This window comes from Vigna unguiculata, chromosome 2 (genome assembly GCF_004118075.2).
Source record: "Vigna unguiculata cultivar IT97K-499-35 chromosome 2, ASM411807v1, whole genome shotgun sequence".
NCBI classification, from domain to species: domain Eukaryota; kingdom Viridiplantae; phylum Streptophyta; class Magnoliopsida; order Fabales; family Fabaceae; genus Vigna; species Vigna unguiculata.
Window position 1 is genome coordinate 5,930,595 of NC_040280.1, and position 25,912 is coordinate 5,956,506.

Here is a 25,912-nt window from a genome sequence, read left to right on the forward strand (position 1 = left end):
GTCTCCTATGTCTATTGATCATTAAGTGGTCGGACATCGTTTGTAAACCTTTGTAAGGCTTTGCGTGAATAGACAACTTTTATCCCAATGTGTCAGATGAAAATAACGTCCGTATATTTATAGTTGTGTGCCTGTGGGATTATACTCATAATAGTTTTGTATTAAATAACCATCATTGTTGCTCCTTGTGAAAAAATAAGAGAAAAATATTATCTCTAACCTTTGAATATCATATTCTGTTCAGGTAGGAAGAGGGATAGTGAAAGATCCTATTGTCCATCAAGAGGTACTGACAAGAGTAGTAGGTCATCATAAAGTTATGGTTGGTGAATGTGGATTCAATGAGAAGGTATCGACATGTTGTAATTTGTAGATTGGGTTGTGATTATTTTGTTGTATAAATTAAAATGAAGTATTAATTTTTGCAAATATTTTGATTGTTAGGCTCGATTGCGTACTTTTTCTTACACAAAGTGGATTGCCCAAATGAATGGGTTAATCATGGATAGCCATCGTGAAAGGATTCAGGATACACCATTCAAATGGTGTTTGCACATGCAACAACCATTATAGATATGTAAACCCCTTTTTGGCTTGAGTTATTGAAGCGTTGGCTACCTGCTCAGGAATCATTTCGTGTCATGCAACGGTCAATCCCGTTTACTTGTGCTGACATTTGCATGTCTTTAGGATTGGCGGTTGTTGGGTTAGATGTAGATTTTGATAAAACTATTTGTGGGGTAGTGGGTGGACTTCTGGAAGACAGAATAGTAACTGTTGAAACTGTTATTGAAATCATTCAGAGTTTGGTAGATAGTGATTCTGATCAAGTTGATAACGTTTGTCGTTTGTACATATTTGTTTGTTTTGTTGTGCTTTACTTTCCTAGGAATTCAAAAACTATTAGTAATATACCTTGTAGTGTTTTAGATGATATAGATGGGCTGTCAAATTACAATAGGGGTAAGGCAGTTCATAGTTATTTAGTTAAAAGTTTAATTTGCGGATTTTTGGCACTCGAGCAGAGAGAGCTTTGCCTAAGTGGTTCAGCACCAGTTTTGCAGATACACTATACTTCATTTAATAATTATTTTTCATTTGTACAATGTTTAAAATGTAATAATGCAGCATGTTGTTTTGTGTAGATTTGGGCTGTAGAAAGACTTTCATTGTGTGGGCCAAATTTGCAGTTAATTTTTCCGAGAATATTGGCCTGACCAGATGTTCACTTCAAGTCAAGATGCATTGAGAAGTTGTTCCAAGAGAGCGAAGTATTTTTTTTCTTTATAACCATTTACTGTTGATAACAATGTTTTGTCTTCTGTAAAGGTCATTTATATACGGTATTTGGATCATTGCTCTTTCATTCAATGACTTACAAAGTCTTCTCCATCCCCCAATCTCCATAACTAAAGTGGGTGCTTAGTCGAACAAGACAGAACCCAAAAAACATAAATAAAAAAAAAGTGGAGTGTAAAGCATACCTATGTGGGGAGTTACGTTTAGGTTTTTGTCTGTACAGTGCAGACTTCAGTAAAGGTCATATATATATATGGTATTTGGATCATTGGTCTTTCATTCAATGACTAACAAATTCTTCTCCATAACCCAATCTCCATCAACTACAGTGGGTGCTTTGTCAAACAAGACAGAACCCAGAAAACGCAAATAAAAAAAAGTGGGGAGTAAGGCATAACTATGTGGGGAGTTACATGCAAGGTTTAGTCTGTACAGTGTAGACTTCAGTAAAGGTCATTTACATATGGTATTTGGATCATTCATTGATTGATGAAGTAATTTACAAAGTCCTTATCCATCATTCATGCATTGCCTTACATTCACACAAATGAAAATTTACTACTTCAATATTTCCCAATATCCTTTTTGTTTTAACAAATGTCCCAAGATAATATTAAATGGGTAGTTCCAATTGTTTTAGTAGGGACTTTTGCTCAATATTGTTGTTGTTCAATCCAGATCTTACATTAATGATTAACTTCAACAAAAGGCAACAAACTAAACATAACAATGTAAACTAATATTTCCCATAAATAAAATAACATGCATTAAGGATACATCAGACTTAATACAAAAAGAAAGTACACAGCACACTTGGTATTGCAATAATAACATCCACATAGAAGTCATCACTTAATACAACAAAAAAAACGTAAATTCATTACTACATTTATGCAATTCAAAATCCCCAACATCTCATCCCAATGTTGGTCATTTCAATTTCAAATTCTTCTTATTTCCATAAACAGAGAAAGGTGTTCTTGTCACACCACTCTTGAACCGCCTTCGAGGTTGGGCCTTCATACGGTCATACATGTTGCTATGTTGTCCACTATCATCATTTACAACAACATCTTCATCCTGATCCGGCTTAGCGGGAGGGTCATAAAACATTTCGTCATCACCATCATCTTCATCATCTTCAGCACAAGCATGATTTGGGTGGTCTTCATTTCCAACCTCACCCGTACATTTTGCAACCATTTCTTCTAATTCAAAAATTGAATGTTCGATATCAGCTATCTCACCTTCTTCATACTGGAGAAGATGAAGAACCTCTTCCTTGTCCTTCAAATCTTGTTTTCTATAGCCAATGCCAAATTCTTTAAATGCTTCTTTTACAACATCATGATGAAGTTCTTCATCTGACACTAACACATCAACAACACATTGTACAAAACAACATATAATTGTAAACAAAATCCCACTATGTAGCTTCAAACTAAAACGAACAAGATATTTTTAAGCATGACCTCACCATATTCTTATCAAATGCACTCCTTATGACTTTGTCACCAACTCTGACATTCATCCTACATGTCAACTTTGAGTTGCAAACAAGTAAATGATCAAATGACCATAACTGCAAAAAAATAAAATAAATTACAACGGCAACTTCAACACAATCAACATCATTACTTAAACACAATAAAAAACAATAATGTATTTACCTGAAGCAAATAAACACATCCAACAACATCAAAATGCTTTGCACTTGACTCATTATTCAATCCCAATGAAGCAATGCACAAGCTACTAACCAAGTACTCGTACACTAGTGTACTCCAATTATATTTGGCAATGTTGTCCATATCATCAACTATCTTAAAAATGATTGGGAAAACACTACCCTTCTTATTAGGCAACAAGAATTCTGATATCCCTAACAAAATGTAAATCCTGCAAAAGACTTCTACACCACCAACATCATCATCATATTTCAAAAGATAATCATATATCAACTTAACAGTAACTGTTTCACCCTCAAAAATATTCAAACTGTCACTATCCAAAACTGTCTCATTTAAATCAATTCTTTCACCCAAAACCCTCAAACCTAACCCTAAACAAACATCTAATAGATTAAATTCAACGACTTGGCCACCAATATCAAAACTGCCCCTTCTCTCAACCCATTTGTAACATAAAAGACTCAGAAGTTTCCTACTGATCTTCATCGAATCACTTAACATGGTCAACCACCAAAAAGGAGTGCCTTCAATATACTTCCTCTGTTGCACACTTAATCTATTGTTTATAGCACCGATAAACTTCGTTTTGCAGAAATGACGAAATAAAATCTGAAAAACATAACAAACAACTAAATGTCATTCATTATAATTGAAGAAATATCACTACATGACTCGACATTAACAAACCTTCTTCTCCTCCGAGCAATCAACATATCCATCACGTTTGTGGTCCATCTTATAATCCTACAACACCATACATATCACACATACCACACGGATCACAAAATATGACATGTAAAGGCAACAATAAATTTATCCAACATCAATACCCTTTACACAAAGCAGACAATCAAACACAAACATAAAATGCTCATTCACCAACCATATCTCTCAAACAACAAAAATCACCAACAACCACATTGACAGCCAACGAAATCAAATTTACAAACACACGCAAACAAAATGAAACTCCCCCAATTCAGTCAAACTTTCAAAACTAAATTAAATAATTCTCTACACATAAATCGAACGAAATACATTACCTTTGGGTTAAATAAATGAAATGGGCTACGACAAAGGTTCAATTGTACAGTCGGGAAGACGAAATCGTTGTCGTCGACGACTTCCTCTACGCCCTGTCTCTAGTAACCCACCCAAACGACTGCAATGACTCCAATTTTCCACCACAAATCTGCAGTGCTTCACTTCTCTCACTCTCTCGTCGTCTATATCTACCTCTTTGGTACTCCGGCGACATGGTGCTGGAACTAACTTTTCTCTCTCATTCTTGTTCTCTCTTTCTCTATCCAAAGCAGTTGTTATGTGTCTCTCCCTTTCGCTTTCCCGTTTCTCCCTTTCTTGCTTTCTCGCTTTCTCCCTCTTTCTCTGTCTCTCTTTCTCACTTTCCTGTTTCTCCCTTTTCTCGCTTTCTCCCGTCCTCTCTCTTATTAAAATTTCACTTTCACTTTCAATTCAGCCGCACGTGTGAACTTATAATTTTATAATAAAAATTTAAAAAATACATGTCACGTCAACATTGTCAACAACTTATCAAATTTTTTTTGTTGAAATATCATTTTCGTTTGCCAAATACAACGTTGCACATAAATACCAAGAAATTTATATTTTGTCTTGTTCTTTCATTCGGTCAATGTCATGTTTTCTACAATTCTACAATTTTAGTCTTTGTATATCTTTTTTATTATCTTGATCTTAGAAAATGATTGTTTTACAGCTATGGAGTAACTTGACAATTCACTTTCATAGGTATAATAATCATTAAAAGAATAAATTTTTATATTTGTAAAAAAAACAAGTAAAATAATAAATGTAAATACAGTGGAAAAAGTTTATGAATGTGAAAATAATAGTGTGGTTCGATCGAATGTGTCTCACTTTTTGCTCTTTCACGATCAAAATCCACTCGCGCCACCTTTCAAACTCAGTTCCATCCATTACATACAAAATCTACTATTCTCTGTTTTTTTCTTTTCATTCTGCCTTCAGTCCCAACAACTTGCGGATAATGCTTTCCTATATCATTCTACATCATAAGATGTGATCATCAAATAACCAACAAAGCAATGATGTGTTTAAAACTGATGAAGGGCACATACATTTCTCTTCTCAAAAGCTGCAAATCCCTGTCCCAGTTGAAGCAAATTCAGGCCCACATATTCAGTGTTGGCCTTCAACAAGATAGAGACACCCTTAACAAGCTCATGGCCTTTTCCATGGACTCATCACTAGGGGATTTCAACTATGCAAACAGAATCTTCAAATACATTCATACCCCCTCTTTGTTTATCTATAACCTCATGATCAAGGCCTTTGTGAAAAGGGGTAGTTTTAGGAGTGCCATCTCTCTGTTTCGGCAACTTAGGGAACATGGTGTGTGGCCTGATAACTACACCTACCCTTATGTCTTGAAGGGTATTGGTTGTATTGGGGAGGTTGGGGAAGGAAAAAAGGTTCATGCTTTTGTGGTTAAGACTGGCCTTGCGTTTGACGCTTACGTGGGTAACTCGTTGATGGACATGTATGCAGAGTTGCGCCTGGTCGAGGGCTTCACACAGGTGTTTGAGGAAATGCCTGAGAGGGATACGGTTTCTTGGAACATCATGATTTCGGGTTATGTCAGGTGCAAGAGGTTCCAGGAGGCTGTGGATGTTTACCGTCGAATGCGAAAGGAGAGCAATGAAAAGCCTAATGAAGCCACGGTTGTGAGCAGTCTGTCCGCGTGTACGTCATTGAGAAATTTGGAGCTTGGTAAGGAAATTCACGATTACATTGTGAATGAACTGGATTTAACTACCATAATGGGGAATGCTTTGTTGGACATGTATTGTAAGTGTGGGCATGTGAGCGTTGCCCAGAAGATTTTCGATACAATGCCTGTTAAGAATGTGAATTGTTGGACCAGCATGGTAACCGGGTATGTGACATGTGGTTTGTTGGATGAAGCTAGAGATTATTTTGAGAGGAGTCCAAGTAGGGACATTGTTCTTTGGACAGCTATGATTAATGGGTATGTGCAGTTTAATCGTTTTGAAGAGGCAATTGCGTTATTTGGGGAGATGCAGATGAGAGGTGTGAGACCTGATAACTTCATTGTGGTTACTCTTCTTACGGGTTGTGCTCAATCAGGAGCTCTAGAACAAGGCAAGTGGATTCATAATTACATAGATGAAAACAGAATCCTAGTGGATGCTGTGGTTGGGACTGCCCTTATTGAAATGTATGCTAAATGCGGTTGCATAGATATAGCATTGGAGATTTTTCATGGATTGAAGGAAAAGGACACTGCCTCATGGACTGCAATTATATGTGGACTGGCCATGAATGGTAAAACAAGTAGAGCACTTGAGTTATTTGAAGCAATGCAAGTGCGTGGGTTTAAACCTGATGATGTTACCTTCATTGCTGTGTTAAGTGCTTGTACTCATGCAGGATTGGTTGAAGAAGGAAGAAAGTTATTTCATTCCATGACAAGTGTGTATGACATTGAGCCAAATTTAGAGCACTATGGGTGTTTCATTGACCTTCTTGGTCGAGCCGGACTGTTACAAGAGGCAGAGGAGTTGGTAAGGAAGTTACCAAATGAAAACGATGAAATAATAGTTCCAGTATATGGAGCTTTGCTTAGTGCCTGCAGAACTTACAATAATATTGATATGGGTGAAAGGCTTGCTACAGCACTGGCGAAAGTTAAATCAAGTGATTCAAGTCTTCATACACTTCTTGCTAGCATTTATGCCTCTGCTGATAGATGGGAAGATGTGAGAAAGGTGAGAAGTAAGATGAAAGATATGGGAATCAAAAAGGTACCAGGATATTCTTCTTGCTTGGAGTAAGACTGTGTCCTAATGTTAGCTTGTATACTCAGCAATACCATTGTAACACAGCTCTGTCTTCTTTCTATGGTTCAGAATTACAGATTATTTCAATAGCTTTAAGTATCTTTTCTTCATCCTCTCTTCTCTAACTGGATGGCCTAATTCAGCCTAACCTAGTGGATCTAAATAAAAGGTGAAAGATCAAATGTAGTTGTAATTAAAATAATGCATTCCCTCTTTTCTGCATCTATGATTTTTTGCTGCAATGACAGAATGTTAGAAATTATTGAATCAAAGGAGGGCATGACAAAGAAAAATAAGCTACATGATTCTGTTTTGTTGAAATTGCTGGTTAAAAGTAGTATTTAAATCAAGCAATTATTTCACTACTTCAACTTTACAAGTTTTCACATCTAATAGTCATTCATTCATTTATTCACAGTAGATAAACGGAATAGTCAACTACATTGTGTTATTCTTGTTATGAATAATGATAATGACTCAGAATAATTTCAAACTTTATTTAAATTAATGTTTAAAGCACTGGTCTTTTTAATTATAAACCTAAACACAAATATCAATCAAAACCAATCAAAAAACTTTATATTTAAATAAAAACAAAACAATATAATCTTGTACGATCTGCAGCCTATGTTGGCATTGTTATTTTGTTCTTTCTCCAATGCATCACCTTGAGAATGGTACACAAACTTTGAAGATTATCCACTTTTATCTCTTGAAAATTTGTTCTCTATGCACTCTCGCATTTGTCGCTGTTAAATTCTTTACCTTCCTTATTTTCCTACAATACTTTCATGAGAACCTCTTCCACTAAATATAGAATGTTGGACAAAACTATCACTGCATAAACTAATTAACCACACTGCCCACAAATGTCATTTCTTTCTTTCTTTATTTGTTTCAGTTTTTTTTTCTTTTAATTTTGAATTTTGATATTATTATATCGCATTTTTAGTTTTTGAATTATTTTTCTAAAATTGTTGATCTATTTAGCTTAAGTAATATCCTTCTCCAAAATTAATCATGGATTAAATTTTTGTTACTTACATATAAAAGAGATGAATTGTACAAAAATGATAGATTGAAAAAAGAATACAGTTAAATTATCTTATACAAGGACTAAAACAATATATTTTTCACTGAAAGATTAATGTACTTCACTAATTAACTATTGAAATTAAGAAACCACTTTATGAAGGATAATTTAAAAAATTATTAATATGGGATGCAGTTAACATAGACTTTATAGTAAGAATTAGGTTACACTTCTAATTTAGATCTTGAGATAGGGACTAACAATAATAATATTATAATAATGTAAGAATGACAAAAATAAAATATTACATTAAATTAAGGAAATTAAAATTAATTTTAAGAAAATTATTTAAATGAAAAGTAATTATTTTATATCATTATAAACTAAAATCATATCACATTATTAAATATTTTTACTAAAAAATTTCAAAACAATTACTAATTCATTAAATATTCTTCATTCTCAGAACCAATATTAGATGGCCCACAACCAATACATTAAAGCAAATTAGGATATATATATATATATATATATATATATATATATATATATATATATATATATATATATATATATATTAGAAGCAAATTGGATAAATCCTATCCTTTCATTTGTCATTAGATTTTTACAAATGGCTGAAAGAACAAAGATAGCCTATTGCCAAGGACAAGTCATGATTCAAACATGTCATATTAAAAACTAAAATGATTTAACTATTGTAAATAATCAAATAAAAATTAAATAAGATAAATTAAACCAAGGACACAATTCCAAAGGAAACGGTTCTTTTAACATAACATAAGATTATACAAGAAGAAAGTCTCTAATATCATAGGAGAGAAAGGGTCGATGGATATTTTCAGAGACCCTACATAATAATCATACAACTACATACAAGTTTTATATTTTTATTAAAACATGTATGAATCGAATTATATTAGAGCATAAAAACAACAAAATATGAACATACCTTTTGAAATTCATACGTACAATAAAATTACTTCGTATCAAATACAATGTAATAATAAATAGATACCAAGGGTAAGGTATGCCACACTTTAGGCATTGTACATACATTGTAGAAGAGAAGGTAGAGTTCAACATCAAAGCTATTTGCATGGTTTTTTTATTTTGATTGTATGCCTAACTTGGAGAATTAGATTACCTCAGCTCTTCGTTACTTCAAATGGTTGGCATCAATACATTATGTTCCATAATCCAAAAGTAATAACGGCTTGCATTTATCAAAACACCCTTATATTGGCAATTTATACAACAATTGTTGGGTTATTTTTTTCATATGTTACAGTCATAGAGATTGTGGTTATATATATATATATATATATATATATATATATATATATATATATATATATATATAAAGTGAATGTTTTGATAGAAGATATGATTTATTTGAATTGAGATTTATTTGTCTTTAAGTAAGTACATAACTCAACAAGAAATTTCCTTACCTGTCCAATTTCTAATTAATGAAGATAACCATTCATTCTAGTATAAATAATTACTATCTATTCTTCCACAGTAAGATAAGCAACTCGCGCAATCGTTGACCTCTTGCTAATTGATTTTGAGTAGCTTTATCTAGATTATAAGTGAATTGTGCAAAAGTTTCTAATTCTGCGAATTGTGCTAATTCTAATTTTAATTTACCAGCTACTTGTTTCATGCCTTTGATTTGAGCCGCCGATCCAACTCTGGAAACTGAAATACCGACATTAATAGCGGGTCTTATTCCAGCATTGAATAGATCGGCCGATAAGAATATTTGGCCATCTGTAATGGAAATTACATTCGTAGGAATATAAGTTGAAACATCTCCCGATTGAGTTTCAACTATTGGTAAAGCAGTCATACTTCCTTTGCCTAACTGAGAACTTAATTTAGCAGCTCTTTCCGAAAGATACGAATGTAAATAAAAAACATCCCTTGGATAAGCTTTACGACCTGGTGGTCTTCATAATAGAAGAGACATTTGCTGATAAGCTTGTGCTTGTTTGGAGAGATCGTCATAAATGATTAAAGTGTGACGTTCACAGTACATAAAATATTCAGCCAGAGCTGCTCCTGTATAAGGCGCGAGGTATTGTAATGTAGGTAGAGAATCCGTTGTTTCAGCTACTACAATAGTGTATTCCATTGCTCCTCTTCTTGTAAGGTAGTCACCACTTGAGCCACTGAAGATGCTTTTTGACCAATTTGACCAACAACTACTTAAACACATATTACATTTTGTCCCTGTTGATTGAGAATTGTATTTGTGGCTACTACTGTTTTACCTGTTTGTCTGTCTCCAATAATTAATTCTCGCTGGCCCCATCCTATGGGGATCATCGAATCAATAGCAATAAGTCTTGTTTGGAGAGGCTCATATGTCGAATGTCTTGAAATAATACCGGGAGCGGGAGATTCTATTAATCGAGATTCCAAAGCTATTGGTTTAGCCAGGGCATTTATAACACGACTCAAATAAGCTTCACTTACAGGTATCTAAGCAATTATTCTTGTTACTTTTACTGAACTTCCCTCTTGTATCAGCAAACCATCACCCGTTAATACAACACCAACATCCACTGCCTTGATCCACTTGGCTACATCCGCCCTTATAGTAAAAATGATCAATATCTCAAATTCTACCTTTTCATTATCCTTTTTTTTTTCTAACAAAAGAAAAAAAAGATAAGGAATCATGAAATCAATCAAAAATGTATGTATAAATCTATAGAAATCTAAAAAAAAGATTACTAATCCAATATCCAATATAAAGGAGCAATATTAACAAAGTTGATATTGCTCCTTTATTTTTAAACAAAAACTCGTCTACTTTAAATTAAGATCAAAATTTTATCCATTAATATATGAATAGATATATATATATATATATATATATATATATATATATATATATATGGCATTAGTTTTACACACACATATTTGACATCACTTTTACCCCAAAACCTTAAAGCCCTCAAGGATCCATCGGCTCTGATACCACTGTTGAGTTATTTTTTTCATATGTTATAATCATTGAGAGATTGTGGTTATATATATATATATATATATATATATATATATATATGCCATTTGTTTTACACACATATAAGATATTTGACACCACTTTTACCCCAAATTTTAAGGCAATGGTGTTATGGGTCGTTATTCTTATATAGTGTTTAATTTTGTCTATTCTATCCAATGTGAGACTTTTTTACTTACACTTGGACTATTCCCAACAAGAATCTTATACAAAAATTGAAATATAAACTAGTTACTTATTCAAATTGTAATTTCAATCTTTTTAGATTTTGCAGACACACCAACATCCAAATGTGGAACCATTTTTTTTTTGTGAAATATGTTTTGGTCTTGAACTATAACAAAAAATTGTGAATTATCCCGGCTCAAAACTTTGATTCTGTTTGGTTCTCTTACTTTTAAAAGTAATGGTTTTAGTCCTTCATTTTCAAGTAGATTAAATTTTTTTCCACATGACAAACAATGTTTCACTTAAGCATTTGAGCGGTTGGAACGTAGGATGACACGTGACAGACATGTGTTCATTTTATTTTTATTTTTGAATGAAAATTACATTTTTTATAAAACACAACACAACTTGGAATCATTTTATTAAAACAAACCGTTTTATGTAAATGGAATCAATGGTGAAATTCAAAGGTTCTACTACAATTGAAATGAGATTTGTTTGTGAAATCAAAAAGAAATTAAAAGATTGGAATATATGCGATATAACCATTAGACGACCATAGCATGTGGGGAGTAGACGATGTGGGCATTAGACAACCTTAATAACTTGAAGAGTAGACGATGTGAGTATTAGTCGACACTGATATCAAAGGTAATAAACACCATAAGTATTAGATGATACAAACAATAAAGGGATTGGAAGGTACAATTTTGTTGGATGAAGACAACTAAATCACTATAGGCAAGGCATAACAAATTCTATTACAAAAAAAGATTATCTTTTCAAAGGTTTATCAAGGAAAGTACTGAGAATATATTTTGTGGAAATTGTTATTATAAGATGGTTTCGGAAATGATAAGGTGAAAATACTAATATATGAATTGGTTATTATTATTATTTTTTAAAAGAATATCCCTAGAAATAGAAGAATTGATGATACAAGTATAATTTTAAAGATTGTAAAAGATGCTAGAGTACATGGTAATTATGAGTAAACTATTTTTAAGGTGGCTTTTCCTAAATATATTAGGAAGATTATATTACTAAGAGATAAGTTTTTATTTGAGAGATTTAGCAAGATTTTCCTATAAGAATTAGTAACAAAAAGATATGGAAAGATGCATGTGATGCTTCTACAAGTGTGGTTATTAAAGTAATTATGGGATGTTCCTTAAGATTATCAAGGGTTTTCTAAGGACAAGAGAGATGTCTATATATATATAAATATTAAACGAGTAAGTGAGTGTTTCGTTGGATGAGAAAAATATATGGTTGAATAGATTCGAAGGAAGAGAGTAAGAATTAAACATAGTGAGAAATTTTGAAGTTTTATGTACTAAATCCAAGTGATAGAAGTTAATATTTCATGTGATTATAGGATGAGTATCAATATGCATTGTCAAGTTTTGTGTTAATGAATTGATGATATGTTATGAGCATGTCTCCATGAATGCTTCGAGACAAGTGTGAGCATGTCACCATGAGTTCTCTTAGATGTCTGAGTATGTCTTCATGAATGCCTGATGAGTGTAAGCGTATCTCCATAAGTGCTCTTAGTTGTTTAAGCATGTCCCCCATGAATGTCCTAAGGTAAATGAGCATGTCTTCATGAATGCTTTGAGACAAGTGTGATCATGTCTCCATAAATGCTCCTAGGCATCTGAGCATGTCTCCAAGAATGCTCTGAGTTGAGTGTAATTAGATTTTGTTTTAAGGCAAGTAGAGCCAAGGTCATAGTGCCATAATGTATTGAATGATGTGTTGTGATGTATGTGATATTGATAAATATTTTATTGCAATCTTTGTTATATTAGTTAACCCTTGTGTTTGTGGTTATGGTTTTCACTTGCAATGATTGTGTATATTGCACGGGAGTAGATGATGAAACAGGTATGAATGCTTAAAATGATAGACAAGTGGAGAGTGGGATGAGTTAGAGCTAGCAACTTACCGTTTATATTTTTTCTTTTCATACATTTTACTCAAATTTAGCATGTGTTAAGATAGATCATTAGATATATTATCTTTATCTTATTTTCAGTTTCTATTACTATTAGTCTTCATGTGTATTTTGGGCTTAGCACATGTTTTCTTTATTATAAATACAACCACTAGTGTATTTTCTACAATGGATTGTACTTGAGTTGTTTATATTGTTTGATAAATTTTTGTTTTAATGTTAAGTCAAATACTATTATGAAACGTGTTTGAAATATCAAATAAACTTAATAAAATTTGATTAAAAGGACTAAATCTACGTATTTCGAAAGATGAATGACTAAATTGATCTAAAGTTTCGAAATAGACTAATTTAAAAATTCACTAGACCAAAAACATATTTAATCCTTTTTTAATTGAGTAATAAAATATTTATACTTTATCTCAATTAAACCACTTATATTCTTAAAACTGAATTATATGGTCCTTCCATGGTATGTTGTATTGTACTTATTTTCTTTGAAATATAAATCTAAAAATGAGTTCATTAGGTGCCATAACCATAGAGTTCAACATACATTTCACCTCATTTGAATTTTTCTAGAACAAGTTATAAAGACAACTAAAATTGTTTTTTTCTCAAGAAATAGTTATGAAAATTTCATAAGTAATTTTAATGTTGTATTTGACTAGTTTGTGTAATTTTGTGTAAAAATATGTGATATAATGATAAATGATATTAAATTATTCACATTTCAACTGAATCTAAATTGAAAATTTTATTAAATTTATACGCATGTCTAAGTGTAATTAAGTCTGGTTAAATTATTCACATTCTAACTTAATCTAAATTGAGAAATTTATTAAATTTATACGCATTTCTAAGTGTAATTAAGTCCGGAAATTGCTAACCTCTAACAAGACACTGACTTGGTATTATTGTGATATTGAATTTTTTTTTTAATTGTGTAATTATTGTGTTGTCGATTTTTTGTTATAAAAATGCATGCGTGTATAGATGTATGTGATGGGTTTTTAGAAGGAAGAATTCATTAGAGAGATAAACAATATAGTAATGAAAACTGAGATCAAACTACAGGATCACACCACCTTCAATCCAAAATTTGCAATGAGTTTTAAGTCTTTTACCTTAATGCTATTCAATTTTTTTATTTATGGATTTTGGAGATTTTAATGACATGTCTTATGTGGATGCAATTATTTGTGAAGATGTGTTGTGATAGAGATTGTGAGGTCACTAAAGTACAAAAATAATTGTTGGAAAAGTTTATTGGCGTGGGCTAATTAAGGTAGCAATTTGTCCACATGGGTGAACTTTATGCCATCGACGATTTGTTCTTGTGAAGTGTAGATAGTTAGAGAGATACAATGGGATATAGAAGATTAAAGATGATTTTGGTAATCTAAGAGAAAAGTAGGATGATAAACGTTATTCTTCGATCAATATACATGATTGGATTTTGCTGTTTGAGGGTAAAAATTACTGAAAATTTTTTAGTGTCCTTTAATTTTGTTCCACTGGGAGAATTCATCAGACTCTTAGCATATCTCACCAGGATAGGACAATGTCGAGGAAGTTATAATTAGAATGAGTTTTTTCAATTACTTTTAATTTGGACAAATTCTTAATTGCATCTAACTTTTATACCATTTAAATATCATGTGTATTATTTAGCCTTTAATTTGCAATTTGTATCTATGTTAAATTTATGAGTTATGATAGGTGATTCAAAGTTTTATCTTTCTGAATGTAAATTATCTAGTTATGTGAAAATGATTATATGATGGAACCTTTACGTTTAAAAAGTTTAGAAAAAAAATATCATTATTTGTCGAATTTCAAATTATATTAAGTGGCATGTTCCTTTTATTTGGTTTAATACGGTATAATTTTTTTCTAACCTCAATTGTCAAATATTATTTATTTCAAATAATTAAATTTGAGATGTTTATAAAAATAATATAAAATTTAATAATTGATGATGCTACAAAATCATTAAAAAAAACTAGGGTTAAATATTTTTTAGTCTCTCAAGTTTATGCAAAATTGAAATTCGTTCGTGTCCGAAATTTTGATACATTTTGGTCCCTATACTTTAAAAATGAATGGAAATAGTTCTTTTATTCCAATTATATTAAATTTTTGTGATGTGTCACATGTTAAACATGTTTCGTGCTAGCATTTAAGTTGTTTACATAGCTTGACATGTTTTCGCTTGAATGTTAGTTGAAAAATGCAATTGACATGACAAAAAAAAAATTAATCTAATTGGGTTAAAAGACTATATTCATTCATTTTTAAAATTTGAGAACCAAAAAGTATTAAAGTTTCAGGATGAATTCCAATTTTACTTAAAGTTTAGACACTAAAAACATATTTAACTAAAAAAAATTGTAAATTTTGTTAGGCAATGTTAGTCTCAAGGATGATGATTTTGATTGAACAAAGTGCAACATAGATAAAGTACATAAAATGCACCTCAACATTCGGTATGTGAAAGACTTTTCTAGAAAGGGTTAAAGAAGTCCTTAAATTTGGATATGAAATTAAAATTTTTCCTCAAACTTTAATACATTTTAGTCCACAAACTTTAAAAATAAATGAAAATAATTTTCTTACTCCAACGACATTAAATTTTTAACTTGTTAAACCATGTTACATACTAACATTTGAACTGAACAGTGTTAAACAAGATAAACAGCTTAAACGCCAGTGAGACGTTTGACACATCAAAAAACATAACCAGATGGATTAAGAAAACTATATCTATTTATTTTTAAAAATTTAGAAACCAAACGATACAAAAGTTTTGGACAATAACAAATTACAATTTCATATTAGAGTCAATAATTAAAAATATATTTAACCGTACAAGAACAAGTTAATTAAAGGTTGTTTGATCGGCTTTTGAAGCTGAGATTAAAAATAAAATATGTGCTGTTGAGATTGCTAATAAAAAAACCGGAAACCTTCAGTGGTTGGATTATAGTTGCGCTTTGATTGTTTAATGATTTAATTCCTTAATAACGAAGTTGGTGGCTAAATTGTATGGAACTTTTAATGATGGAAAATTGTATGGAACTTTTAAAGCATGTGAGTTCAAGGATTTCACGTATATTTAGGAAAGAAATTGAATGTACTAATAATGTTACTATTAGTAGGATTAAGAACCGCAAATTATATAACCTTCAATGATTGTTTCTTCCTTAAGTTTATAAGTTTTTAGGAACGTTGCATGTGTTTGATAATACTAGTTAATATATTGACTTAATTGGGATTCCAGATAAGATAATGATGTTTTAACATTCTTATTATTGATCAAACAAAACTTTTGAATAATTTTTTCTTACAAATTAAATCTAACGCTCCCAAAGCTTCCAAATCCAACCTTCAAGAGTGTTGCTCTGATTTATTTCCAAGTTGAAGTGGAGAAACCAATTTCTAGTTTCGCACATAACAACCTTACAAGGTTTAGATAACACAAGAGATGTGAATTAATCAAAGCTTGATATGCAAAATTTCTGTACATAAGAAAACATTATACAATAGCAAAGTCTCTTATCTCTCACCAAATGAGAGGGGGGCCATAAGCAACTTTAAGGCAACCCAAAGTATAAACCAAATTATATTTCAGTAAAAAAAAAACAGAATATGGAAATTTCCTTTCGAAACTCATACACAATAAAATTAATGAGTCCAACTCCTTAAACATGGGCAACCAAATCGGAAATAGGCACAAAAGTTTGCTCGTACGAACGATCAACAATGAACTCAACCTATACCCATGATTTTCCCCAAGATCATCATGACATCTAGCATGGTTTTGTTACTTTGCAGAACAGCTTTGACATTTCACATACAGCATAGCAGTTGGCAAAGAAGGTATACTTCAACATCGAATCTATGCCAGATTCACTTTTTATGACTAACTTTAAGAATTAGATGCACTTGCCTTTTGAAAATCGACCTTAGCTCTTCATTGGCTTCAATTCCTATTCTCCTGTAATAAACAAGCCTCAATAAACACAAGTTTCCATACCTCAACATAATGAAACCCAAATATCTGCTGTTCATCTCAAGGGTGCAGGGATTAAAAGGTTAATAAAAAAAGCATACATTGCATTACAGGAGATGAATGAGGGCACGAGGAAGGTAGATTCAGACAACAAAATGAAATAAAATAAGACCTAAGAATAAAACGGAACAATCTACAGAAAATGGAAAATGTCCTGCATAAGACGTTTATCGGTTCTATTCCTGAGTTCAGATAATCATCATGATTAACCAATCTAACTATACAAAACTTCAGCAGATGGAAAGTGCAAAACTAAACTTGAAAATCTCAAGATATAACACAAGAAGATGGAGATACCCCTGTTTTTCGCATATGCTTTGATTAAACTTAAACCAAAGCATTCCAATCATGTCATATAATATTCAGAACAGCAGAAACTGACAAAATTACTAATAGCAAAATCTGTTAAGCTACATAAAGGAAAGGCTAAAATATAAGTTACCCAATTTTTGAGCCATTCTTCCCCACAATAATCTTGCGTTGGCTTAATTTGCTAGTGATGAAGTGTTGCTCGATCCTAAGAGAACCATCTCGTAACTCTTTCCAGTCAATCAATCGATGTTCAACATCATACGGAATTTCCTGAATTGATAAATTTGCTGGTCACAATTAGCCAAATCCTACCATATATTTCTCACAAATTTTAGCTACATGTTACAAGAATGAAAGGATTGGATTCAACAACTACCTGATGTACATGGTCCAATAACCTTTCACGCACGACTTCTAATGCTATCATCTTCATAACTTCCTCACTCATGCTAAGGGGATCCTCTTCCCAGGGTCGTTGAACTGCCTATGCATAAGAAACAATAAAAAAAAAAAAAGAATTAAGCGAGGATTATCTAGTCAAAGATATCTGCAGCTGCAAAAAAAAATGTAATTGCAAAAGAAAATAAATGCGAATATGCATAACAAAACGAAGCAATAATGACTGTAAAAGTAATTACTTAGCCACATCCTACGCCCAAAAGAACACTTTGCTAATTTTTTAGAAGAACTATTAAATTATTTGTTTACACCAATGAGACAGTAGAAATAGAAAGATACATGCCTGCTCCATCAAGTACTGAGTTAAATCTTTTACGCCAGCCCCCTTCAATCCTGATATCATGAAATGCCTAAATAATATTCAAAAAAAAAGGTATTAGAAGCTAGCTTGAGAACTAGAGTCAATCCACACAAAAGTTGCCATAATACTGCAGACCATTATCTACCCTAGTCTTTCCATGACAGAACCTTACCTTTCATATCCAGGAAGATCTTTGAACTCTTCAACAACCTTCAACAAGTCTTTCTTTTTCTCTACTAAATCAATCTTATTCATACACAAAATTCGTCTTTGATTTAGAACTGATCGAGCTCCCATTCGTTTAATTAATTGTATCACTCTTTGATCAGGCCTGTATTAATCAAATTTTTAGTAGGATGGGGTCACAATAACAATACAAATAAAATGTGCTATCAAAACATAAAACTATAGTAGGGCAAAAAGGTTAACAGGCAAAAATATGGTGATAACATGTTGCAATTGAGGTGCTAGTTTAACAAAATAATCCATAGAAGCCTATGTTCCAGTCTTCCAGACAACCAGAAGAGCAGAATATCTCTTGTGGAAATAGATGATTATGTGATTGGTGTTAGTACACTGCCCGCTACCAAAGGCCAATCAGCATAACAGCACTTATTATTATAATTATAGAATCAAGGAACTGATCTTCTATAATCAATAATATCTAAATTAATATGTATTATTAGAAGCATTTTTATTTATTCCCGTATCATTTCATTGTTTAGAAAATATTAGGTCTCCTCTATTTACTTATTGATTTCTTTTTCCCAATAGAAAATATTAGAAGCACTCACGCTGTATCAGAAGCACACCTTTGCAATTCAATATTTTTCTCTTTCCTAGTGTTTAGCATGGTATCTAGAGCCCTTTTCAAAACCATGTTGACCTGGTAGACCAACTGTCTCTGAAAGATTTTTTTTTTTTCTTTGCAAACCAACTGATGAGTTTTCCCTCTCCTTAGGGTTATTTTATTATATTTTTTCCAGCTTTCCAGAAAAGAAAAATGTCTTCCAACACATCAACCTCCAAAACAGATTCTCCCATCTTTCCTAGCGATATTGTTTGTATTTCTCAATAGCATTGAGAAGAAGGACGATTGTAACTATTTTGCTTGGGCTCTTGAAATCGGGTTATGGTTAAATGGTTTAGGCTACAAAACCCATCTAACCACATCTGCTAAATTCATTCCTATCGAAAATAAAACAATGGATAAAGATTGATGCCCAACTCTCTAGTTTTATTAAATCCACTATCCCCACCTTTTACTCAAACCTATTTTCCTCCCCCATGATATGTGTGCATCAGTTTGGAGTTAAACCCGAGTCAAGATTTCTTTGTCTTGACATCAATTGAACTATCTCCAACAACATTTGAAAGCTTTATCAAATGGCGTGCGGCACACCAATCCACTGGTAACACTCTTCAATGACACACTAGTGATTGATTTGACAAGTCTCTCAATCTCCTTGGTACATTGACTCTAGTGCAAGTGATCATTCTCTTTATTCCTCTTCTACTATTGATACCGGTTTGTCTCTAACAAATGTTGGCAATGGTTGACAAACACAAGTTTCCAGCGTCAGTATTATCCAACCCTCTCATCCCTTATTATTGACTTTGTTCTTTATGTCCCTCGTCCTTTTAATTGACTATTTGTTACCTGATTGACCAATCTCATGATATTATCCTCACTTTACTAAAAATAATTTTACCTTGCAAGATCAGATATCGAGCAAAACAATTGGTGTCAACTACAACATGGTCTTTACTATCTCTCTACATCACTATCGGTAAGTGCATCAACGGTCTCTCCAATGATAATTCATGCACAATTAGGACATCCCAAGTTAAAAAAAGTGCAAAAGATAGTATTAAGTTTAAACATTTGTATACTTTGAATTGTGAGTCATGTCAATTAAAAAAACATATTCATCAGTCATTCATTTCCAAATAGTCTGACTAAACAAGCTTTGTCTCCTTTTTTTTCAATTTGCTCCAATATTTGGGGTTCTTCTCGTAATGTTACCCGTTGTAGTTTTAAATATTGTTACCTTTATTTATGGATTATTCTAGATGTACTTTGATTTGATTAATGAACAATCAATCAAGAATTTCCTATATTTCAAACTTTTTTCAATAAAATAAAAGCACAATTTGGTACATCCATACATATTTTTTGTAGTGAACATGCTTGTGAAAATTCATATAACCAATCTTAGCTATTTATGGCATCTAATGGTATCTTTGACCAAATTTTGTATCCTTATATTCAACAAAACGAAGTAACCAAATGTACAAACATCTTATTGAAACTACTCGGACATTATTCACACTCATCTTATCTTCCTCGCTATTTTTTTGGAAGATGTGTTCCTTATAGCATGTTATCTCATTAATTGAATGTCATCATTGTCCTTAATGATCATGTATCTCACTATCATTTTTCCTTGTTTCCCTCTATATAGTTTTCTTCCACATGTTTTTGGTATCACATGTTTTGTACATAACCTCACATCTAGTTGAGATAAACTTTCTCATCAGTCATTCAAATGTCTTCATGGGATATCATTGCTCACAAAAAGGCTATCAATGTTTCTTTTCTTATCTTTATAGCTATTTTGTGTTTGCTCACGTCTCTCTAAGTTTGTCCCATATTATAGACTAGTTAATTTTAATGACGACATACGTAGTCACTTTACCACTTCATCACCACTAGATGACGCTGCTATAACTTGGGATGCTTCTCCAGCACCTCTTCAAGTATATATCAATGCCATCCACGACCCATTGAAATTCCAATAAGGGATCCATCTTCACCAGATAATGATATAGTGGAGGACCATGTTTTGATCCCGTTGGATCAAATACTTACACTTACCCAAAAGTTAGAGCTAATAGTAGTCAGGATATAACTCTTTCTACTTAGAAGCATAGCAGTTCAAGCACTACAATTAGATTGTGATTTGACCCAAGTAACCTTTGCCACAAGATAATTGATATCACCTACAACAATCTCTCCCTTGGCAATTGCCCCATTGGGAATCAAACTAGTGACCTTGACTCCTCTAAAAATGATTGGCCTATTGTTAATCGAAAAAAATCAAATTAGTGACCTTGACTCCTCTAAAATGATTGGCCTATTGTTAATCGAAAAAATATATCTGACAACCAAACAAGATGACACATTGAGTCTAATCCTCTCTTTCATGAGAGGACCAAAATATTGTGGTGGATTGTCCATTTTTAAAAGAAAAATTGGAATCTGAAGTTATCACGACTAGATTTGTCAACTCTAGTAAACAGTTGACTAAATTATTCACCAAGGATTGGTTATATTTGCAGCAAGCTATGCACATATAACCTGTAAGCTCAAGGTTGAGGAAGGGTGTTATAAATATAGAAATAAGAAACTGATCCTATATAAGAATATCTAGATTATATTTGTAATAGGAATGCTTTTATTTATTCCTACCTCATCTTTGTTATTAGAGGATATTAAATTTCCTATATTTATTGTATAGATTATTTTTTCTCAAGATAAATAAAGCAGCCATGTTTTTCTAGAAATACACGGATTCAGCTCAATGTTTCTCTCTTTCCTAGAATTTAGCACATAAATATTTTTAAAAACTCAAAGGTATACAGAATATCCCAAAGTATTGTCCATATATTAAGTTAAGCAGCAATATAATCTGACTAACTGAGAGATAAGGTAAATAGTAGTACAAGGGTAGGCATTATTCATTCACATTTTCTGCAAACTCGAAGGTATGTCTTATAGGGAAAAACAATCAAAGCAATATATACTAGGATAAATAAAATAGAAAAATTGGGAACGTCTAAAATATGAATGAACTCTTGCTAAAGTAGTACTTACGATAAAGCAACACTGAGTAATTAATAATACATTTTAAGCGGTGCCCCACCATTTTATTTCAAAATACACAATTTTAACATGAGTTCGTTATTTGCAATTCCCCCAAAAACCTATGGCCTCTATTTGGATAAACTTCTTCACAAAACCTTATAGGAAAAAAATAAAAGAAAAATGAATTGAGCTTCTCCTATAAGTTATAATACACGTATACAGTTAATCTTTATAAAAAAAATTATCTTTTTAAGTTCTCCATAGCTGAGAAGATTTTAACTTTCAACTTCTTTTATAAACACCTATAGAAAAGGCTATCCAAACAGAGCCTTAATATAGAAAGCACTAGGTAGAAACACAAGACTAAGACCACTCCATAATTTATTTAATAAACCTTGACCTGGTAATATGTCTATGAACATCAAAAATGACTATGAGCACTTCATAGAGATTGACTGAACTCCAAGCACTTTCAACACGGACTTTGACATCCCTATAAGGAAATCCAGCGCAATTCAACATGAGCCCTGGTGTATCAAAAAAACACTGCATAAAGAATATTACACCACTGTGAATATGTAGATAAGTAAAATATATTATTAAAAATCAAATTTTAGGCCTATGAAAACAACAATAAAATAGCAAGATCGTGGATGACTAAATCTTCAAAGTTCTTGATAAATATAATTCAGCAAATTATAAACAAATGACAAAAGGCAAGGCTTACAAGTGGTAGGTTGAGAACAATATAAAGCATTGGAAGTAGTAAAGATGTAAAGGTAGAGTAGAAAATTTTGGGCTTTATCAAAATGAGTGCTCACAGTTTAGTTGGATTTTTAGTCATAAGCTGTATAACAGTTCAAGGAAATCTGCAGCAATGGGTACTTTTATTCTAAGCTAAAACCTCCTGAGAACACCTTTTCATGTTACTTGTAACCATCACAATCAACATCCCCTTTTTTCTAGGGCTCAACACAGTCTCCAAAATGTAAACTCATTCAAGTAAAATGGTATCGATGAGAAACGTACAGCAAAAGCTACTAGGTTAATATAAGCATTAAAAGGAAAAGAAAATTCTTTAATTGGATTCTTCACTTGCCTCCCATGATAATTGAATTACATTTTGCAAATGGAAATATAATTACACAAGGGTCTACTACTAGCGTTAGACTTGAAAAGATATCCTACCTGCTAAAGTGACAAAATATCCTCATTTCACAATGTGATCTTCTCTTCAATTTTCAGAATGAATCACACAAAGACTATCAAGGTTCATTGATTAGTGATCAAGCATATACCAATAGTAATAGAAATGGACTAGCTAGTCTATTACTATTATTATTTGAATATAGAATATTTGACCAGCAGCAATAATTCAACACGTTAAGTATATCATTCTCAGACGAACTGACACCTGTTTAATCAAGCATTTCAAATTATATCACAGATTCAAAATATGTTCACATTTTGGGACAAATGACAACCATATATCCACAAAAAGAAAAGTCTATTAATTTGTTGAGGTAATATATTCTAAATCATAATAGTACAAACTCCTAGATCTAATGAAAGAGGTCTACTTGTTCTGTCACAGTGTTCCCTTTTACACACAAAGAAGTAAAACAAGCAAACCAGTCACTCACAATTTGGGTGTCTCCTTTTGTCAATACTCCCACAACTTCATGAGTTGTGGTATTTGTCTTCCGTGAAACTGCTGCTACCTTTGTCCCAACCTAAGACAAATTATAAAACGCATACATTACATTCAGAAAAGAACAAAAAAAACAAAATAAAATGATGAGATCATCCACCACCGAAGATGCTAGGAAGCACAAATCCTGAAAATAAACAGGTAGGCATCAACTACTTCTAAATAAGATCAACGTCACCTCAAAATTCGCTAGTCGATTATTTATTCCTACCGAATGATCAAAATAGATCAAGCAATTGCTACCTTAAAAACGTTAATTTAGTCCCATAACCTCCTTGCAAAGAGATGCAGAGAATATAATCAAATCACACAAGGTTTTAAGAAACAGCCAGCAACCGCAATTTCAGCCAGAACATAGAGGATTTTGTGATCTCCACAACCATAATTGTGGCTATATGAACCATTTGTCCACTATGTGTCATATATTTCGACATTTTTATTTCGTTAAAAATGTTGGCAACCACATTTCTTCCACAACATTAAGGCTTTTGGGATCTGCAATACTGAAATTGCGGCACCATGAGCTGCATTTGTCTGCAGTTCTCTATACTTATGTGCAATTTTTCATCACAAGTGGTCAACAATTGCAACTCTGGCACAATGCTCAATTACATCTACGCATTAAAGTTTAACTCATGACTTGCTTATATAAACTGAGTTTCCAGACAAAAATTAACGTGCAAACATACCTTTTGAAGATAACCAAAGATTTCATGAAACTGAGATTACGGGTTTACTTTCCACTAGTTTGAAGCATCCCAAACTAAAAACCAAACAAGTCATGAAACTAAAAAATTGCTCCGCAAGTGCCATTTCGACCTCAAACATCTAAGGCTTTTGGATCTCCATGACCGTAATTGAGGTTTTCAATTTTGGTTGTCCATTTTTTACGCATTTTTCTACAATTATTTGTTTTTTGTCATAACAAGAAGGGAACGCAGCAAGAACTGCAACCGTGACAGCAATTCAAAACGTTGAAGAATACCAGTGAGATCAATAACGCTAAAGAGTAAGTTGAGAATTTGCGAATGATACAATTATTACTTGGAACGAACCATAAAATTAGTTAGCGCAGACTTGCCAGCGTTGGGGGCGCCAATGATTCCCACGGACAACGACTTTTGCTCTTCCTCCTTCACTATACCTTTCTCTCCTTCTACTCCCTCCTCTTCCTCCTCGTTTTCCACCGCAGCTTCGAGCAAAGCCTTGGCTAGAACCCTTCTCCTCCTCTCGTCTTCCTCCTCCTTCAGCCGCAGTTTCCCCTTCGGGCCCTCTTCTCCGAACACCATCCGGTCCGCGCGGGCCCGGTACTTGTCGTCCCACGTGGGCCCGGACTTGGGCCCAGGGTCCGTGTCGAGGGCATAGTGGGAGCTGTCGAAGACGGAGTCGGAGTCCGCGGAGGTGGTGGGGTCGTCGGGGCGAGGCTGAGGCTGCGGCTGGGCGGAGAAGAAAAGCGGAGTGGAAGTGTGATAGGCAGGGAAATAGAGGGTCCTTCTTAGGGTTCTCAGGGCTTTCATTGTCGTGATTCGACGACCATGGAATGAGAACACTCTGTTGCTGTTCGGCTTTGGGGTTTAAGGGGTTGCCTGGTTCAGGGTTTTCATTCTTCATAAAGATCACACTAATTTTCTCACTTGATTATTATATTATTAGCCGTGTAAAACCTTTGTAATTTTAAGAAAATAAAATATAAATAATTTTACGAAAAAAGAAAATTATGGTCTATTATTTCATACGGAGTACTATATCATATTTGTTTTGGGATGTCAAATTCCTATCACAGTTTTATTTTTAGAATATATATCTGAATATTAAAAAGAATAAGGTGCCTTTGGATATTATATTTAAATTAATAAAGTTGTATTATTTAGTAGCCATTATCATTTATATGAAATATAATGAAATATAATTTCTTTTTAAATATTTCATTATGAATAGAAGCTGTTCATCTTAATTGGATAATATTAAAAAGGTTTTAGTAACTTTTTATTCAAAAAAAAATAAAGTAAATAGTGATTTATTTGTTATTTATAAAACTGGAATTTAAGTTGTTCGGATTTTTAACGGTGACAAACTTCAAAGTTTTGGTAAGGAAAACACATCATTTGCAAATTTTATAA

General features: G+C 32.6%; 2 protein-coding genes across 2 annotated transcripts; one reads left to right on the forward strand and one right to left on the reverse strand.

Moving 5' to 3' along the window:
• The first annotated feature begins 4,909 nt into the window (after positions 1-4,909).
• LOC114172079 (pentatricopeptide repeat-containing protein At1g31430) lies at positions 4,910-7,049 on the forward strand. Its single transcript, XM_028056795.1, has one exon. The coding sequence runs from the start codon at positions 5,075-5,077 to the stop codon at positions 6,842-6,844; it is 1,770 nt and encodes a 589-aa protein (XP_027912596.1). The 5' UTR covers positions 4,910-5,074; the 3' UTR covers positions 6,845-7,049.
• A 9,507-nt stretch (positions 7,050-16,556) lies between these two features.
• On the reverse strand, positions 16,557-25,407 carry LOC114174047 (GTP-binding protein ERG). Its single transcript, XM_028058789.1, has 8 exons — positions 24,848-25,407; positions 23,725-23,814; positions 22,482-22,627; positions 18,386-18,544; positions 18,196-18,262; positions 17,830-17,937; positions 17,584-17,723; positions 16,557-17,066 (listed from the first exon to the last, which is right to left on the reverse strand). Exons 1-8 carry the CDS (start codon positions 25,307-25,309, stop codon positions 16,979-16,981), a joined length of 1,260 nt encoding a protein of 419 aa, XP_027914590.1. The 5' UTR covers positions 25,310-25,407; the 3' UTR covers positions 16,557-16,978.
• Positions 25,408-25,912: the final 505 nt, after the last annotated feature.

Coding starts and splice junctions, on each gene's coding strand:
- LOC114172079 (XM_028056795.1), top strand. CDS start 5,075: ATGATGTGTTTAAAACTGATGAAGGGCACATACATTTCTCTTCTCAAA.
- LOC114174047 (XM_028058789.1), bottom strand. CDS start 25,309: ATGAAAGCCCTGAGAACCCTAAGAAGGACCCTCTATTTCCCTGCCTAT. Junction 22,628..23,724: donor CAAAAGGAGACACCCAAATT/GTGAGTGACTGG, acceptor TTCTTTATGCAG/TGTTTTTTTGATACACCAGG. Junction 18,263..18,385: donor GATCTTCCTGGATATGAAAG/GTAAGGTTCTGT, acceptor AATATTATTTAG/GCATTTCATGATATCAGGAT.